At 36.2% G+C, this 20,327-nt stretch overlaps 1 protein-coding gene across 2 annotated transcripts in view; it reads right to left on the reverse strand.

Annotated features, from left to right (window-relative positions):
• Nucleotides 1-20,327, reverse strand: part of DNAAF6 (dynein axonemal assembly factor 6) — a 49,606-nt gene that overhangs the window by 26,329 nt on the left and 2,950 nt on the right. The window contains exons 2-5 of one of the 2 annotated variants that reach the window (XM_006050717.3): nt 16,304-16,441; nt 11,393-11,456; nt 9,073-9,178; nt 6,232-6,328 (exon numbers count right to left, since the gene is read on the reverse strand). In XM_006050717.3, the coding sequence (XP_006050779.1) occupies nt 6,232-6,328; nt 9,073-9,178; nt 11,393-11,456; nt 16,304-16,438 (402 nt within the window). In that variant the 5' untranslated portion in view covers nt 16,439-16,441. Of the gene's footprint in view, nt 1-6,231; nt 6,329-9,072; nt 9,179-11,392; nt 11,457-16,300; nt 16,442-20,327 lie in introns of both variants that reach the window. The other variant, XM_025276043.2, reaches the window with a different exon arrangement.

The following is a 20,327-nucleotide window of genomic DNA, read 5'->3' on the forward strand; positions in this document are numbered from 1 at the left end:
TCATGTTAAGTGAAAACAATCAGGATAAAAACTTTTATTTATGGACTGCAAATGTAGGGAAATGGCTCCACCATGGCACTCTGGCAATCTTGCACTATTCACATAGGCCATGTAGGCAAGGCTCAGCTGCAGTCTGCCCGAGGTCTTGGCAGAACATCCTGTAATTATCTTGGAGCTTGAGAAGACAGGTGGTCTTGTGAGGAGCTGTCTCAAGGCTGTTTCTTATCTGTCTTTCCACTTTGTGGGAAGCTCCCTATCTTGCAGGAGGCTGTCATGAGGTTCCAACAAAGCAAAGGACTTTCCACCTCCCTTTCCCTGGGTATAGATGCAAGCTATAAAACAGCTTAGCTGCAGTCTAGAGTTGGTTCTTCAGCAAGAGTGTCTCACTACTCATGTTACCTGTCATCTGGCTCCTGTAGTTCACTGCTGTCCTGTGGGGCAAAGGGACATGGGGATCTGACACCATGGTGATTCTGCTTATGCCATTTGTGTAAATCATAAACTATATCCTTTGGGGCTTATTTCCTTATTGGATGGATCTATGAAAATCTGCTGCTTATGGACTGTTTGACCTCTTAACAGTAATCACCTGGAGAGAAGGAGAACCTTATATTTATTTTGTTTAACACTGCATGTCAAGTATCTGGCCTACAGTAAATGCTCAATAAGTATGTGTTGAATTTTAAAAATTACAGAAAACAATGATAAATATGTATTCAAAGATATGTACCAAATCCATTATAGTAGAAGTCTTGTGGGGAGGAATGGAGAGATAAAAGATAAAATATGATTTAAGATAAAATAAAATAGAAGGATTCTACTCATGAGGATTAAAGAAAAACATGCATGCCATCTAGGAGAAAAGGCCCTCTAGACTCTCTTATGTTAGTATAAGAGACCTTGTAAACTTGACCTTATTTTCTCAACTGTAATATAAGGAAGAAATCCTAAATCAACATCTTTCAAACTGTGTTCCAAAGAGCCCCAATTTTTCTCCTAGGAGCTGTGTCATGGATGATAGTACCCTTTTAACTAAGGCAGCAGTATTTGTTTTATATGTTTGGCCTTCTCATAGAATTTTGCTTGAAGAAAAGGGCTGGCAACCCAAAACAAAACAAACATGCAAACCACTGGCCTAGTTCTAGCTCTAAAATTAATGTACAGCATGATAATAGTTGATAATGCTGTACTGAATACTGGGAAATTGCTAAGAGAGTAGACTTAAGGTGCTCTGCCCACACACACACACACACATAAATGGTAGGCAAGGAGATGGTATGTTAATTAGCTTGACTGTAGGAATCATTTCACTATGTCCATATATATCAAATCAACATATTATATGCTTTAAATATACACAATTTTATTTAAAAATAAGATGCCTAAATATAGATTAAGGCAAGGGAAGCTTGGTAGCTAAAAACTCAGAATTGGAGCAGCAGGCATAATTTGGATAATGGAACTCTCCAGTTGGGGTTAGAAGGAAAGGGTGGAAGGTTTGCTGAAAACACACATATTCCTAACTCTGATTTTTGTTTAGGACTCACTCTTTGATTTAGGACTCATAAATCTTGCTTTCTTATAAGGAGTCTGGAGAGGGTAAAGGAAAGGTGGCTCTTATACATTTTTAAACCCCAAATCAGTCCTTGTATTTAAATAGATTGTTTATGGTCCTATTATTGGGTTGGCCAAAAAGTTCATTCAGGTTTGCCTGCAAGATGTGATGGAAAACACGAACGAACTTTTTGGACAACCCAGTACCTTCCTCAGCTTTAGCAGAGGGCTTCTTCTTAAAGTCTCTGTGTCAGATTGTTACATAGAGATCAGATCCAGGCCCCAAACATCATATTTAGCTAATTCTAAGGTGCTATTTTCCTCACATTTTTATGTTTCTTTTATTGGGATGAATCACACAATCAATGTTCATATTTAATGTGGTAGTATACGTATTTCTCCTTTGTTGCTAAACAAATGGCATATCTACAATTTGATGATGTCGTAGAGTTGAGGAAATGCCATATTATTAACAGAAATACTAAGCTTAAAATTTGTGCAAGAAATATTTGAGATGAGGTCATCAACCTCTGCAGTCAGAGCCTTCCCAGTGGGGTTAAGTAATGACAGTGGATGTCATCATAAAATTCAAGCAAAAGATTGTTTTTTTTTTTCTTTTTTGAGAGACAGCTTACCAGTACACCACTGTCCACAATTATTCTTTATTCTTGCTTACACTCAATGCTTACCCAAATAGGCCATGCTATTTCATGCCTGGATACCTTGCCATGTGCTCTTTCTTCTGCTTGGAATGCTCTTCTTGGAATGTTGTCCATTGGAGAAATCCTATCCACCCAACATTGATCCCTTTCTACTTTGTCACCAAATACCTGGTATATGCCTCTAAATATGTACTTACCACACTGAACTACAATGATTTATTAGGTTTCCATTCCCTTAACTGTAAATTCCTTGATGGTAATTGACTGTTTATTATTTGTCTTTGCATCCCTAATACTTAAGGACAGTGCCTAAAAACAGGAGTATTCAATAACTATTTAAAGATTGAATGTATGAATAAAAAGAATGCTATACATGTGGTGAAGTGCCATAGCATGAACAAATATTTCATTTGTTGCTGGCATTCAAAGGTATTCATGTCTTGTCCAAACCTGCTGAACTCCTAGTAAAATTACAATCGTCAACACAGAGCATAATTGTTAGTAATAAAATGAGTTAATTTATGCTAGTTTTATCTCTCCAATCAATTATAAGATCATTAGAGGGGGAGATCAAGTCTTTTTCTGTACATACCTGTTTGAGATAAACTATACACTCCTATTCTGAGGTGTGATTTAGTTTCCAAGATTCTTCACTCAGAATACCTTTATTATTGATGCTAGTCAGGACTGGAAAAGGTCAGTTTTCATTCCAATCCCAAAGAAAGGCAATGCCAAAGAATGCTCAAACTACCACACAATTGCACTCATCTCACACGCTAGTAAAGTAATGCTCAAAATTCTCCAAGCCAGGCTTCAGCAATACGTGAACCGTGAACTTCCAGATGCTCAAGCTGGTTTTAGAAAAGGCAGAGGAACCAGAGATCAAATTGCCAACATCTGTTGGATCATCGAAAAAACAAGTGAGTTCCAGAAAAACACCTATTTCTGCTTTATCGACTATGCCAAACCTTTGACTGTGTGGATCACAATAAACTGTGGAAAATTCTGAAAGAGACGGGAATACCAGGCCACTTGACCTGCCTCTTGAGAAACCTATATGCAGGTCAGGAAGCAACAGTTAGAACTGGACATGGAACAACAGACTGGTTCCAAATAGGAAAAGGAGTTCGTCAAGGCTGTTTATCGTCACCCTGCTTATTCAACTTATATGCAGAGTACATCATGAGAAACGCTGGGCTGGAAGAAGCACAAGCTGGAATCAAGATTGCCGGGAGAAATATCAATAACCTCAGATATGCAGATGACACCACCCTGATGGCAGAAAGTGAAGAGGAACTAAAAAGCCTCCTGATGAAAGTGAAAGAGGAGGGTGAAAAAGTTGCCTTAAAGCTCAACATTCAGAAAACAAAGATCATGGCATCCAGTCCCATCACTTAATGGGAAATAGATAGGGAAACAGTGTCCAACTTTATTTTGGGGGGCTCCAAAATCACTGCAGATGGTTTGCAGATAATTCTCCAATCAATTATAAGATCATTAGAGGGGGAGATCAAGCCTTTTTCTGTACATACCTGTTTCAGATAAACTATACACTCTTATTCTGAGGTGTGATTATTCTGAGGTGTGAATTTTTCCAAGATTCTTCACTCAGAATACCTTTATTATTGATGCTAGTCAGGACTGGAAAAGGTCAGTTTTCATTCCAATCCCAAAGAAAGGCAATGCCAAAGAATGCTCAAACTACAGCACAATTGCACTCATCTCACACACTAGTAAAGTAATGCTCAAAATTACTGGACACCAGAATTACTAGTGTATATTGCCAAAGTGAGTTGCATTTCACACTCTTGGTTAGATCCAGTAAGGTAGTCTCACTGATATCACTGGTATCGCCATTGTTACACAGAAAGAAACATCCTTTGCTTGGCAAATGATTTGATTTAATTTCATTGCTGAGCCATGAAATTAAAAGACGCTTACTCCTTGGAAGAAAAGTTATGACCAACCTAGATAGCATATTCAAAAGCAGAGACATTACTTTGCCAACAAAGGTCTGTCTAGTCAAGGCTATGGTTTTTCCAGTGGTCATGTATGGATGTGAGAGTTGGAGGGTGAAGAAAGCTGAGCGCCGAAGAATTGATGCTTTTGAACTGTGGTGTTGAAGAAGACTCTTGAGAGTCCCTTGGACTGCAAGGAGATCCAGTCAGTCCATTCTAAAGAAGATCAGTCCTGGGTGTTCTTTGGAAGGAATGATGCTAACACTGAAACTCCAGTACTTTGGCCACCTCATGCGAAGAGTTGACTCATTGGAAAAGACTCTGATGCTGGGAGGGATTGGAGGCAGGAGGAGAAGGGGATGACAGAGGATGAGATGGCTGGATGGCATCACTGACTAGACGGATGTGAGTTTGAGTGAACTCTGGGAGTTGGTGATGGAAAGGGAGGCCTGGCGTACTGCAATTCATGGGGCTGCAAAGAGTCGGACATGACTGAGCAACTGAACTGAACTGAACTGAACTGAGCAATTTTCATGAGAGAAATAGAAAGGCTCATAATAGCTTTATTTATTTAGGGCCTAAAATTTCTTTAGAGTTTAGAGTAATTCGCAATATCAAACATCAAAAACATAATCTTACAGTCATTTAAGAGAGAGAAATTTGAATATTACTGGTAAAACCCTGGGAGCTAATTACTTCAAGATCACTTGAAACCTAACTCATTAGAGCTTGAAAAATCTCCTGAGGTCCTTAAAGATGCTATTCTCATTATTTTATTTGATCCAATTGAATGTCTTAGATTTTGTTAATAAGAGAAAACCTGAAATTTATGCAAAAGAGAATCCATTTACCATTTGCTTAAGGAAAAATATTAAGCATCTCCTATGGGCACCTTAGTATTCTATGTCATAGAGTATTCTAAGAGAGGGATGGGAAAATACAGATGCACAGCCTCTACTCTCAAAAAATAAACTCCCAGCACCAAACACCAGAATTACTAGTGTATATTGCCAAAGTGAGTTGCATTTCACACTCTTGGTTAGATCCAGTAAGGTAGTCTCACTGATATCACTGGTATCGCCATTGTTACACAGAAAGAAACATCCTTTGCTTGGCAAAGGATGCTCTCCAACATGCTGTACGTCATTCATATAAGGGAGCCAAGCAACAATTTGGATGTCTTTTTAGAGTGTTAAGTCGGTAGTTCAGATCCAAAATTTAAGGGGAAAAAGATCCCCTTTTACATTCCCTAATGTAAGCTGAGTCATTAAAAGATATAGTATATTAATGCATATATATGGAATTTAGAAAGATGGCAACAATAACCCTGTATGTGAGACAGCAAAAGAGACACAGATGTATAGAACAGTCTTTTGGACTCTGTGGGAGAGGGCGAGGGTGGGATGATTTCGGAGAATGGCATTGAAACATGTGTAATATCATATATGAAATGAATTGCCAGTCCAGGTTTGATGCAGGATACAGGATGCTTGGGGCTGGTGCACTGGGATGACCCAGAGGGATGGTACGGGGAGGGAGGTGGGAGGGGGGTTCAGGATGGGGAACACGTGTACACCTGTGGAGGATTCATGTTGATGTATGGCAAAACCAATACAATATTGTAAAGTAATTAGCCCCCAATTAAAATAAATAAATTTAAATTTTTAAAAAGATACAGATATAAGAGATAAGACAGATTCAGGGAAGGAAATATTTCATTCTGATTGACTGTCAACTCATTAGAAATTAATAACCAATCAGATGGTATGGATAGGACAGAACTAGGATGAAACAAAATTCAGTCCAGATTGGGTGGTGTTATTAGGCTAGAAATAGTGTGTTACATCATACGATTCTATTTATTTGTAAATCTTATCCACATGTGTAAACTTTTTATTTTGTACATGTTTACCAATTTTAAACAAATAGTCTATTCTATTATTCCCTTAGTGCCTCAAACATAGTAACCACTATTTTTAAAGGGCTTACAGCCTTGCATAACAGTCAATTTAACTATAATGGTCATATGGAAAATGGGGAAGAAGGGAGAGGCTTACCACTAAATCTTTGCAACATGCAGTTGACGCATCCTTTCTGGTCAATCCTAGGAACATATCTTCTGTCCCCACCTGCTGTTTGAACACAATCTCATATCTGAAAAAAAGCCAGTGATATAGAGACTCAAATGAAAGAGCAATTTTCTGTCACAGAGCAGAAAACTAGAAACTTATGAGGACATATTACTACAAAAAATAAAAGGACAAAATAAATAAAGTGCTTGCAGTTTTTCAGGCATAAAGAAAATAGAAGTCAGAAATTTAGTCAAAAATACCTAAAACTGTAAAGCAGGATTTATGTTGTATATACTTAATTGTCTAAAAATAAAAGTTAACTGTTTCAGAGCTATACAAACAGTAAAAGTAGAAGGAAAAAGGAAGGTCCTTTCCTGGAAAACAATGGCTCAGAAGAATAGTGGGCCCATAATCTAGGGTTTCATGGATAGAAAGAAACCTTCTGCCAAATTAAAGCCACAGAGTAAGAAAAATCCAGGCTTAGTACTCTTGCTGTCATTAACTGTGTGATCTTGGTCAAGTCCCAAACTCATGTGGTCTCAGCTTCTGGATTTGTACAATTTATGGAAAGGGGTGAGTTTGAACTAAATGATCTCTATTGTCTTTTCCACCTCAAAAATTCTACAGTAGAAATACTGATCATGTAGACAGCAGAGCTACAACCACAGTGTTTAGAATCTACAGAATCCTTAGTTCAAGGAATGATTTTCCTGGTATTTTACCTCACACAAGACAATCCACAAACTTTCCTAGGCCCCAAATTTGGGACCCTAGGGATACAGTGGTTTATAGAAACCCCCAGCCATAAATGAACCCTATCTTTTTAGATGGAATGAAATAAGCAAACATTTACAAATAATCTTGTCTGTTTAATCCTACTCTAATGAAGAAATGGCAAATCTCTGGATAGAAAGACTAAAGGACAACATTGAACTTCTGACCACTTGCGAACCGGAATACCCAAGGATGAAAGAGGGATTTCTCTGAGTTGCAACAGGACTAAGAGTAAACAGCATTTTGAGATGGAACACTTTTTTCTTAATAGACTATAACAGCTCCCAGGTATTTACACAGGTGAAACCAGGTTAAAACAAAACAGAAAGATATTGATCTACATGCCCTGGACTCCCACATGGATTTGCTCTAGCTGTTGCCCTTCCCCTCATCTCCAGATGCAATTTTCCAACTGCCTTCTATGTATATTTGCCTGAAGGTCCCACGGCACCTCACAATCCACACACCCAAAATCAAACTCCCACCACTTCTACTTCACTACATTCCCAATTGCAGTTAATGGCTTCACTCTTCACCCAGTCACCCAAGCGACTAATCTCAGTATCATCTTTGATGTTTTCCTCTTATTCATCATATCTAATCAAATACCAAATCTTCCTTCAAATATCTCTCAGATAAAGACCCTCATATTTCTCCCTAAGGTCAGTGACTTAGCTCAGCTCCTTATTATTTTTATTTGGTAACTTGTGATTCTTCTTTTGTGACCTGCCTGTTCCCATTCTCTATCCATTTTGTTCTTTATCAACTAGGACATTTTGAAATGTATTTGCATAAGATAGAAAATAAAGATTAAAAAATCTTATAAAGCAATTTTCTTCATATCCTTACTGGAGTTCTTGTTCATTTAAAATTTTGAGGGATATTCTTTCGACAGAACATCAAACATCAGGATGAAAAGTAAAAATTTACTCAGATTTGGAGCTTGCCACATATGGCTGTTTGACATTCACTAAACTATATGACAAATGAATGATTTAATTCTTACTTTCACAGGAATGTGTGGGCACTGTATAAACATAACCTGGGATTCACTCCCTTGATATTTAAGATGCAGACAGAAATGTTTTAAAATCCCCTTTGATTTCTCTTTTTATGAGATTTACTTTTTTTTAAACATTGTTTATTTGAAAGTTGACTACTTTTTTTCCAGTTAATTATCTGCAGCCTCCCACTGCTTCTATTTTCAGAACTGAGGTAGAAGATAGAAGCATAGTTGTTTTTTTTTAAATATTGGACACAGTTTTACAGTTGGAATCAGAAAATTTCTCAGATCACTTACCATAGAAGTTTTCAATAAATTTTAAAGTACATTGTAATTCAATAAGTATTGCCTTTGTTTTTCAAGCTATTCTAAATATTCAACCAAGATTTTATTTTAAAATACATATATTTAAAGCTTAGTGTATTTAATCATTAATTTAAATTATGTATGTAAACATACTTGAATCTTAAAAGAATGAGTGATTTCATGTATTAGTATGCAAGGCTTTTATGAAAATTCTAAAATTCATATTTATGATTCCTATTGAAAAGGCTAGAAAGCAAGCCTTTAATCCTGCCTGCAAAATATACTAAACACAATACTAAAATAAGTAGTAAATAGGTCCAGGTAACAGCTGATAATTGGTGGGAGAACATAGCATTTTACTCAGATTATGGAACACTGAGTAATTAAAAGCAAGTCTTTGACACAAAAACATGGCATAATAATTTAGTTTGTATGAATGCCTGTAATTTAATGGGCTGGTTTTATCCACTGTTACACACTATACGACTAAATGATACTAAATTTATAATGGAAGTGACTGTATTTTTCATCTTTTGCTAGATAATAACTGAAAGAAAGGTATTATGTTTTATTGTTTCTGCTCTAGAAGGAAAAAAATAATCAATTACACATGCCTTCTGTGTGTCACCATAGTTTTACCTTTTATGTGGTAGAAATTACTTTGTGAATCTTGTCAAAAATAGAACAGTATTAGATGACACATCTAAAACTCCCAAACATGTTCTTGACTTCATTTGACTTACTCTGGTGCGTCTCTAACATCCCACACATCATGATGCTCTGCTCCTTCTGAAAGTTCCTCTGGATTCCAGATTTCTTCACAATTTTCACTACTAGTTTGAGGAATGACTGTGAAGAAAGGGGAGATAACGCTGAACCTCCTGCGTCTTTTACTCCTTGAAATTCCCCCTGTCCTTCTTCACATTAAGTTTGGGATCACTGAAGTGAAACATTTTCTATTTGTAATCACTAGCTTGTTTTTTGGTCAAAGGAAGCTAAATTAGTAACAATTGACTTAAAGTTTTTAATTAACACACAACCAATACATTGAAGAGTTGTAATAATATATGTAGAAAATTTGGAAAAGATATATAAGCAAAAAAGAAGAAAATAAAATAATCTACAATCCAACCACTCATAGATAGTCAATGATAGCATTCTGGTGTATATCTTCCTAGTCTCTCTCTGTATATGTGTATATACACATATCTCTCTATATCTACAAATATATATGTACACATACATATATGTGTATATACACATATAAAACATATAATATATAAATATTTAGTACATAAAATAACATTGAATATAAAATATATATTATAGATAATATATTGCATGACATATGTGCAAAGAAATATTACACTGTTTTACAGAAACAAGTAGGATCATATGTAAAATATTTTTACATCAAAGAACAAATGAAACATGCAATCAAGATGATTTGGGTAGAAATATTTTATCTTGTACTAAACTATATTATTGAAGGCAGGATAAGGGGACAACAGAGGATGAGATGGTTGGATGGCATTACCAACTCAATGGACATGAGTTTGAGCAAGCTCCGGGAGTTGGTGATGGACAGGGAAGCTTGGCATGCTGCAGTCCTTGGGGTCGCAAAGAGTCAGAAACAACTGAGCAACTGAACTGCATGCAAGCCTGATATAATTCTTTAAAAATTCTATCAGTGAAAGAAATTGAAAACAGTTGAGACAATGATCATTTTTAATCCAGTATTTTACTCATGTAGACGTGAGCTCTAAAGAAAATGCCTTTTACTTGTCTTTTATGTCAAACTGAGCATATTCCTGGGTTTCTACATGCCATATTCAAATGTTTAAAAGTAAATAAGCATGCAAAATCCTAGCTTGAATTTGTTCCAACTATTGGGGCAGCAAATGGCAACTCACATTAGGTGCAGAACAGTATTTTGAGTCTTTCAAGCATTCTCAGAAATGTACCTGATTGTCAGGTTTTCAATTCTGCCAGTTCTTTTGAAATGATCTGTGTCTATTTAACATGGGCTTTGTAAAGCATAATTACAGTTTTATATATAAAGTTTTATGTATGACTCATTGTTCTCAGTATTTCGGGATTATTAGACATAACATTATAAGAAATACAGGCAGCACAGAAATACATCCAAATTGGAACTAGTCTTCCATGAAGTGAATATCTCTTGAATAACGCAAATATACTCTTGAGTATGTAGAATAATAACTAGTGAAATTTTAAAATTGTCCACTCAGACATCATTTTAGTCATTATTTTAAACATTTTTCCAGACAAAATTTTTTACAATTACCTAAGTACTTCATTTCCTTTCCCAGTCCATCCTCTGGTAACTGTGATCACGAGCAATAGAATTAGAACTTTCTAGATGTTTAAAGTTGTGTAAAGTGTTCAACTCTGTGAAAATGTACAAGCCAAAACACAAGTAAAACATCCAAAAAATATTTATTCTAGTTTATTGGACCCATGACTTTATAAGTCACCCAATGGGCTTTAATTTATGTTTTTCAACATTAGATGAAATCTTGTGGTTATTTGTTTTATTGTGTTTTCCAGAAGACTATTAGTTCAAAGGGGGCAATGACTCTATTTTGATCTCCATTATAGTCTCAGAGATGACCATACTACTTGGTACATAATAGGCTCCCAACAAATATTTATTTAATGAATGAATTCTGTGAAACTGCCTGAATACAGCAGCATAGAAGGTGAAGAAGCTAAGCATCTTGGTAACTAGACTCTAAATAATTTAAAAAAAGTTCTCTAACCACATGGACTTTCTTGTTTTTCCATCTCAGGAAACATCCCCCAAAATGTGAATAACTCAAGGCAAATTAACTTCAATTACTAGAAAAACAACTTACCTGCAACATAGAGTAAAAGCTGCATCTTTATATGTAAATAGCTGTTCATCATCCCCACAATTATTTGAGTTCATCTTTGATAAGTGCTAGTGTTAGCATTACTCTCCCTATAATTTTGCTCCCAAAGAAGAGAGTATACTGATTATATTGATCTATATGCTATACTTCTTATAGTATAACTTACCTGTATTCTCTTCTATTTTTGGTGGTCCAATATTTCCAGGTCCCATGGCTCCCATTGCTGATGACTGGAGGAGAAGAAAAAAGTCCAATGTTCTATAATTACTACTTGTATAACTTATATGACCAGTAATACTTTAAATTTGATAAGATTTCCAGGTACAATTTAATTGAGCTACCCAGTTTAATTATCCATTGTTGTTATACAACCAAGAGACAGATGTCAAGTATTATTTTGAATGTGTTTACCTTGTCCTTTCAAAAAGCATTTGGTTTAATAGACCCTAAGGTAGAATTGCGGAGAAGGCCATGGAAACCCACTCCAGTACTCCTGCCTGGAAAATCCCATGGATGGAGAAGCCTGGAAGGCTGCAGTCCATGGGGTCGCTGAGGGTCGGACACGACTGAGTGACTTCACTTTCACTTTTCACTTTTGTGCATTGGAGAAGGACATGGCAACCCACTCCAGTGTTCTTGCCTGGAGAATCCCAGGGACGGGGGAGCCTGGTGGGCTGCCATCTATGGGGTCACACAGAGTCGGACACGACTGAAGTGACTTAACAGTAGTAGTAGTAGCAGTAATAAGGCAGAATTGATCTTTGATCAGACTAAATCCCCAGTTCCAGACCAGTGAATCATGTATTTCTGGGGATAGGGGAGTGAGCGACATTCATCTCTTTGAAGATTATAACCAAGCATTAGTATAACACGGATTTTGGATTTTGGCAGTTGTCTGGTCATAGTTAGATGGGGAACAGAAGGATGGGAAAGTTTTATAGAAATGGAAACAAACAACTAAATAGAGTCCAACTATTTAGACATCAAACAACTCATTTAAAAGTCTTAATAGCTTTTACTTCTTTCCACCGTGGGTATGAAGTACTTCGTCTCACCACCTCATGACATTAAATGAGTGAATTTAAACAGCAATCCCAAAGTAATAGTGTCAAACACATGATGAACCACTTCAGTCTTCATGCAAATTCAGATTTACTTCACCATCTTCTGTACAAGCATACATACCCCCCAACACACAGCTTACAGGACTGCCTCTGGCTCACCAGCAGAATAGTTTTCTTTTTTCAACTAGGTATAACACTCATTCAGTTCAGTTCAGTTGCTAAGTTGTTTCTGAATCTTTGCAACCCCACAGACTGCAGCACGCCAGGCTTCCCTGTCCATCACCAACTCCCGGAGCTTCTTCAAACTCAGGTCCATCCAGTCGGTGATGCCATACAACCATCTCATCCTCTGTCATCCCCTTCTCCTCCCGCCTTCAATCCTTCCCAGCATCAGGGTCTTTTCCAATGAGTCAGTTCTTCACATCAAGTGGCCAAAGTATTGGAGTTTCAGCTTCAGCATCAGTCTTTCCAATGAATATTCAGGACTGATTTCCTTTAGGATGGACTTGGATCCCCTTGCAGTCCAAGAGACTCTCAAAAGTCTTCTCCAACACCACAGTTCAAAAGCATCAATTCTTCGGCACTCAGCTTTCCTTATAGTCCAACTCTCACATCCAAACATGACTACTGGAAAAACCATAGCTTTGACTAGATGGACCTTTGTTGGCAAAGTGATGTCTCTGCTTTTTAATATGCTGTCTAGGTTGGTCATAGCTTTTCTTCCAAGGAGCAATCGTCTTTAATTTCATGGCTGCAGTCACCATCTGCAGTGATTTGGAGCCCCCCAAAATAAAGTCTCTCACTGTTTCCATTATTTCCCCATCTATTTGCCATAACATACATTACACCTTCAATATACTGGCAACCACTTCATTGGTCCCTGTCAGGAGTTCTTCGATATTTCAAGAAAATCCCAATTTTTTTACTAATTGTTCTTGCTGATGTCAGATTCTATGGCTCCAATTCACTCCGTTGCTGGCAGTCAAAACTTCTTATCACTTGGCCCTGGCCAATCAGCACCTCTAAACTCTCCCTTTCCAGGATCCTGCCCTTATCTCCCAAGATTTCAGACAAGTACAAAAGTTAAAATGTCCTGTTTGGGCAACAGAAATAGGGTCTGTCCTTGAAAGCTGGTGGAAAATCTCACCTGTCTTTATTATGCTAAATTATTCCAACAGCTGTAGGTTATTAGTTATAAATTAATCTATAACATTCCAACAGTTTCTCAGGCAGTAACTATTCCTTTCCAGAAAGTTGCTTCAAAAGTGCTATGTCTGTGGTTAAGGTGTTTTGTTTAGTTGCTAAATTGTGTGATTCTTTTGTGACCCCATGGACTGTAGCCCACCAGGCTCCTCTGTCCATGAGATTCTCCAGGCAAGAATACTGGAGTAGGTTGCCATTTCCTCCTCCAGGGGATCTTCCTGACCCAGGGATTGAGCCCACCTCTTGTGTCTCCTGCATTGCAGGCAGATTCTTTACTACTAAGCCACCAGGGAAGCCCTTAAGGTGTTACAGGCATTTTAATGTGCAACTCCCAAGATAATATTCTGTACTTTTTTTTTTCTTTTAAACCACTAAAGTCATATAAAATTGCAGTGCTTTTCTTAAGGTATTAATCACCAGAATACTAATAATACTAATAGTCAATCAGGGTAAAGAATTTTTTGGAACATGAGGGCCTCTTGTTTTGTTGAGTGCTTCCTTCCATAGCAAATAAAAATCCATAGAAATAAAAACTTGAACATTCCTGACAAAAATTGGTATGCCCCCTATGAACACTGATGATTGGATCAGTATATCAGAACAGAGGGGGAGTTTAAGTTGATTAACATAATGAAAATAAATAATTAAAAATAAAATTTTCACGTGAATAGATGGATCAGGATAATAAAAAACAGTAAAACCATCTGGCAATTGTTTCTATAAGATTATCATTTCAGCCTCTACCATGAATCTACACCCAATTATCAGAGCAATTTATCATTGCAATTCATGCCACCCTGCAATATGTAAGAGAGTTAGAACATCCTTGGTATGTTATCTGTGCAAAGTGGTGAACCTTATTTCCTAAGGTCTTAAAATCCCCTTGTGAGTTTAAAAGATAACAGACATATTCTTTCCCAATCTCCTATATTCTTAACAATTCATGGTGAGGATAGTGTAAATAAACCAATGTGTATGCAACAGTTCTAAATGCTGTTTACAGTAAGTGTATTTTCAAAAACACATCACTCTTGTAATCATTCTGCAGTTCCCAAGATTAATGCATGTTAAAAAATGAAAAGCTATTTCTCTTCTGGAAAATTTAATAGTTCATTAGAAACATTAATTATTCTCCCACTGTTCTGATACTCCAATTCTATATCCTCTAATGATATCTGTACTGTGGTGTCTGAATGACCAATTATCTCAAAATTGCTTATAACCCAGATATACAGAATTGTACATTATTATAGTAATTTTCCTTTATAAATTGTACAATTTGGTAAAATGATTCTAGTGTCTTTATTCTCATAAGCACTCATCTTTCCCCTGAAAACGCCTCTAGTTGCAAATAAACATCACCATGCATAAATGCCAAAGGAAACAGGCTTTGTAACCAGGATAAATTCTTATCTATGAATCTGTTCCAGTTACAAGTTCCATTTCACTTTATTCAAGATCACTATTTCTCAAGCACTGACTATACTTTTTCTATATGGCATAACCTTACCTTTCCCAGGATGTACCACTCTATCTCAGCTAAGGTAGCAAAAATGAATTTGCCTTCCCAACTTATCGGTATATTGCCCTTAACTTTTTCTTCTGTGTCTTATTTGTTGTATATCTTCAATGCTGTTACTAATGACCTGATTTTTCTTTCTTTGGCCTCTACTAAGAATTTTCCCTGATTAAAACTTCTTGGTTACTAATTCTGGCTTGGCTCCAAGCCAACTCAGTTCCCCTCTTCTACAAATTTTATTTCCATCTGCAAGTCTTACTTGCCCTGTTCCACCTAACTTCTTCCTGGAGGGTAGAAGCTCAATCCAGTGTCAACCTGAACCACTGAACTGGCTGCCTATTTAGATTATACTATTTGTTTTTCCACACTATGGGAAAAAGGAATTTGGGGAGGAGAAAATTGATATGTATGTTCATGGGAGATGGTTTATTCATGGTAAACTGGCCATGATAACAAAGAACATTAAAATAATTTAAAGCAAATTGATATATTCTGCTATACTAGGAGATTTATGCCTTCAAACAAATTTTGTGTGCCTTCACATTGGCAGTCTGATAGTCAAAGTTTGCTAATGTCCACGGAGATGGAGAATGGAGAGCAAGGGGTTACATGGAAGTATTTTGAGTATTCTGAGCATACTGGCAGTGAGTATGAAATAGTCAAAGGTCAATTCATGCAACTCTCCTACCCAAAATGAAGCCCATCTTGCTGCTGCAAGACTCCCCAAGGTTCCCTTTCCTGACCCCAAATGCTATTTGGCTAACTAGATTCTGCAGCTCTATCTGAGCATGCAGCTGGAAGCCAATTTTAATAGGCTGAAGCTAGTTTGTCCCATTATTTGGCTCAAAATATTTTCTGTTCTGCTTTCATGTGTAGACAAATCAAAAAAAATAAGGGTTTTGGGGGTTTAATTAATACTGCCTAATTAAAATTATTTGTTTTATAGAAATATTGTCTAGGCTTAAAAATCCTAGCTACCACTCTTTGCATTGGTTGTCAAGCATTCTCTGGCCATAAATATAAATGACAAACATTTTGAAATGTGGCTATTGCTACCATAGTTACAGAACTATTTTCCTATTCAGTGTTCAGGTAGTTTAGAAAAAATATAATTATGTTTGCTAGAAAGGTACTAGAGGTTATACTCTCATGCATAATGAGCCCTGCAACCTCCTGTGAATATATTAGATGACACAGCCCTGCTCTCACAGCAAGGTTGGAACAAGTTGTTCAAATACAGTTTCACGACTTAGTGTGATCAGAACTAATTCATCTGTAAGTATACAACCACCTGTCCGGACTCAAAGTCATCCTCTTCAGGATAGAGTATCTTAGAGAGAGCCTGTAATGCTGAAACGGAAGAAATTGTTTCAAAGTCCATATTTTCTGTTTCCATATTTTCATTTTCTGCATTTTCAGATTCCATATTCTGAGGAAGAAGATAATCAGAAAGAGGTTTTTAGTTTTCTATTTTATTTAAGACATGAAGATTTTTCTAAATTGTCCTATCTCCCTTCTTTCCCTGGGTCACTCCATGATCTCTTATTCCTCCTTGAAAATCCTTGTAAACTCCTTCAAATATATATATTGTGCTGAATCACAGAGACTCACAGACTCACAGGGCATCAAGTAGACAGAAGTATTCAGCTTGCTTTATTAAAACTTCATGCTCAATCTAACAAGCATTTCTTGAGCACCTACATAGTGGTTCTCAGGTTTTAGAGTGCTTAAGAATCACTGGGGAGATAACTAAAACTGCACATTCTTAAACTCTACCTCTAGAGAAAAGGTATGTCAGTGTCATGTAGAAAGTACATCATTATTTAGAAATGTACTTATGTAGACTACCTTTTTACCTTGTCTCTTTTACGCTAAGTTGTATATTCTATTTAGTGAACTGAAAAGGATGTTTGCTGGGGTGAATGTCTCAAGGAAAGTTACTCATTTCACACTTTTGCCTCAGGCAGCCCTGTACTTTCTGTTATTTAAAATTTTAATCAACCCTTGATGATGCCTCGCATTATACGGCTGTTTGAGGCCTCTAGTGAGTTGGTTCATTAACTTTAGTGAAAGTTTATGGAAACATATTTGTTTTCTCTTGATTATAATAGTGATACTATGTATGTCTATTGTGGAAATTTTAGGAAATAATACATTAAAAGTAGAAATAGAAAATCACAAATACCTGTACTCCTACCAACCAGACATCAGTCTTTTAAAATACTCTCTACCATTGTATTTAGAGTTCAGGATTTTTAAAAATCTCGAAAGTGTCAGACTCTAATGAAAAACCTGAATAAAGACTGTAGAATTAGGCTTATTATTAGTGATTTGGGCATAAATATAATAGGAATCTTTTCTACACTTCTGCTGATATTTTTCAAACATTATTCTATAAAATTAATTCATAGGAAAAATTTCTTTAGCACTTATATTAAATGATCCATTAAAATGTTTACATTGTGCATAGAAAAGTAATATAAAAGGATTCTCAAAAGAGTGCTGGTACAATCTCCTGTCAAAATCAACTGCATGTAATGGCAGTTTACAAATCTATTGTTTTACACTTGTGTTTTACTATTATTATGACTTTCCTTTTTAAAAGGAAAACTGATCTGAATACTTATTGGAGATGTCAAGGGTATGGAACAAATGTTAAATAACTCTGTACATCTAGCATAGAGGCAAGTATATCACAGTGGTTAAGGGTAAGGGCTCTGGAGTCATGCTGCCTAGGTATGTATCTATCATTTACTTCCTACTCTGTGACTCTGGACACATCATTTAATCTCTCTATACCTCATTTTCCTTATCTATAAAATGGGAATGATAATAGTGCTACTTTATAGGGTTGTTACAAGCATTAAGTAGCTTAATACACATAAAAGAGTCAGGAAAAGTGCCTGGCACATAGCAAGTACTCAACACATGTTAGCCATTATTGGTTCTTTAAAAGTTTAATTTTGCTGGGCATGAATATCATTTCTAATAATGATGTCAAATAACTTAATGATAAAACTCATTACACTGAAAACTTATTAAATTGGAAAAGGTGAGATAAGAGGCAATAAAACAATCTTCTCTCACAGTATGGTCTGGTAGTCTGCTATGCAAATGAATAATTGACACATTAAATTAAATGAAGAGGCTCCTGTTTATATTTTTAAAGTCCTAGCTGATTATGTGTTCATTAAATATTTACTTAACATTAAAAGCAAAAAGTTTACTGAAACATTTTCTACCTTAGACAACGAAAGGGAAAAATGGATCCAGATATCAGATGCAATGATATAAGTGGCATTTTGAGTTGAGATTGTACAATGAGACTTTTAAAAAACAAATATAGCATAAAGTGCTTTATTATTCAAGCATTATCTACCTCACAGTATTGTTGTGATCACTATATTATGCAATGTGGGTGAAAGAGTTTGCTAAAATATGAAAAGCTTTATAAAAATATCATTATTATTTGGTACATAGTGCCAGAACCACAGGTACACAATGATGAAGATTGCTAGAGATCAATGGTGGGCTGGTGAGAGAGGAAGAAACTGGAACCAGTAGAGCTAACCCAGAAGAAGGGCATTCAGAAGTCCCAAATACAGAATCTGAGATAGCAATCAGAACTTCTATTCATGCATACTCATCAGCTTGACAGTGACATGGCAGCGAGAGTTTCAGGACATGAACAGTGTTTCAGCAGAAAGGTTGAATAGCCATGGTTACAGTGAGGTCTATTTAGGTAAAGCAGGACTCTGGTCCACAGGTAGGGGTACAGGAGGCAGGGTGGGGTTCTTGAGGTGGGAGTTGGCAGCCAGAGAAAGGTTCAGAATATGGTAGGGTTCAACATCACAGCTAGAAAAGAGAAGAGGAACCAGAGACTACATCAGAGGCTTTCTAATGTCCCAGGAGAGGTTATGAAAGAAGGCTGCGGTTCATTAGGTACATTGGATACTGTATTTAGGAAAAGCAGATTAATTCTAAATGCACATCAGTGGGGAAGTACCTCTGGCCTTGTTCTCATTTGGTGAGAGACAGAGCAGTGTGGGCAATGGGAAAATACACCTGGAAGCTGAGTGTCTTCAGTAACTAGAGCTGGCATGTAGTCAGCAGTTGGTGAATACTGAACAAAGCATGATTAAATTCATACAAAAGTTGATTTCCTAGTCATCTTGGAAGGTTATACATTGATGGAAATTATGCTATCAATACTCAAAATATTTTGGAATTGCCTTCATATGTATCACCAAAAAAACAGGTGTTGTTATGGTATCACTCAGTTTGATTACACATCAGATTTGTCTCCAAGTGATTTCTAGCTATATCTAGATATCACATCTACTTTCAAACTATGAAGATCTGATATTTGAGGATATTCAAAAGAATGAGCTACAAGCCTTAAGGCGAATCTAAAAGAGTAGTTTCAAAAGTAATTTGAGCAATAACAACAGCATTATAATAAGTGGATAGTCTCCCAAAGTGACTGCTTCGAAGGGAATACCACTCCTTGGGATGTAATACAAATCACAATAATTTATAATAATGCTCTTTATATCTGAAGTATATTAGGAATTGGACTTCTTAAATTTCAAATCATGCTGGCATAGAATGGCATAGATTCATACTTAGATAGATTGAAGTAGAAATATCAAAATAAAGTTGGTATGCCAGCAAAAATAATTTTTACCATAGCAACTATAACAATCACCTATAAGCACAAAATAATAAACCATGACAAGCTTCTTGATATTGTATTCCAACAAACAAAAGAATCAGCAATATTAATCAAAGAACTAAAAGTCTCTAAAGAGAAAAACAAAAATTTGAATTGTTAGAAAACTATATTCTAAGTTCAATGGAAATGAAGATTCTACTAGCTTTTTTAGAAGTCTAACAAATCAAGAATAATTCATTAAACTATTAAAAACTTATTGTAATTCATTTGATACAAATAGATCACATTGGAAAAATCAGAGCAAGATGCCTTTTTATGAGTTATGCACTGTTATTTATTTGTAGGACTATCTTTTATTTGTAAATTTGATATAAAATTCATTTTGAGCCTGGCAATCAAGGACCTTCAGGATATAACCCCAGCCTAATTTTCTGCCTTTGCCTCCTATTATTCTCCTACATGTAATCTGCATTCTGTTAAAAACTGAACTTCTAATTAAACATACCCTATAATCTCCTGCCTTTGTACTTTGGAATGTATTCTTCCTTTTGCTTACAGTAGTGAGAGCATAGTGATTTTTCTGGCATTGCCACTTAAACAGTCCAGGAATAAATTTAAGGCCAGTTTAAGTACGAATTTC

The sequence above is a fragment of the Bubalus bubalis genome, chromosome X, assembly GCF_019923935.1.
Source record: "Bubalus bubalis isolate 160015118507 breed Murrah chromosome X, NDDB_SH_1, whole genome shotgun sequence".
Lineage (NCBI taxonomy): Eukaryota > Metazoa > Chordata > Mammalia > Artiodactyla > Bovidae > Bubalus > Bubalus bubalis.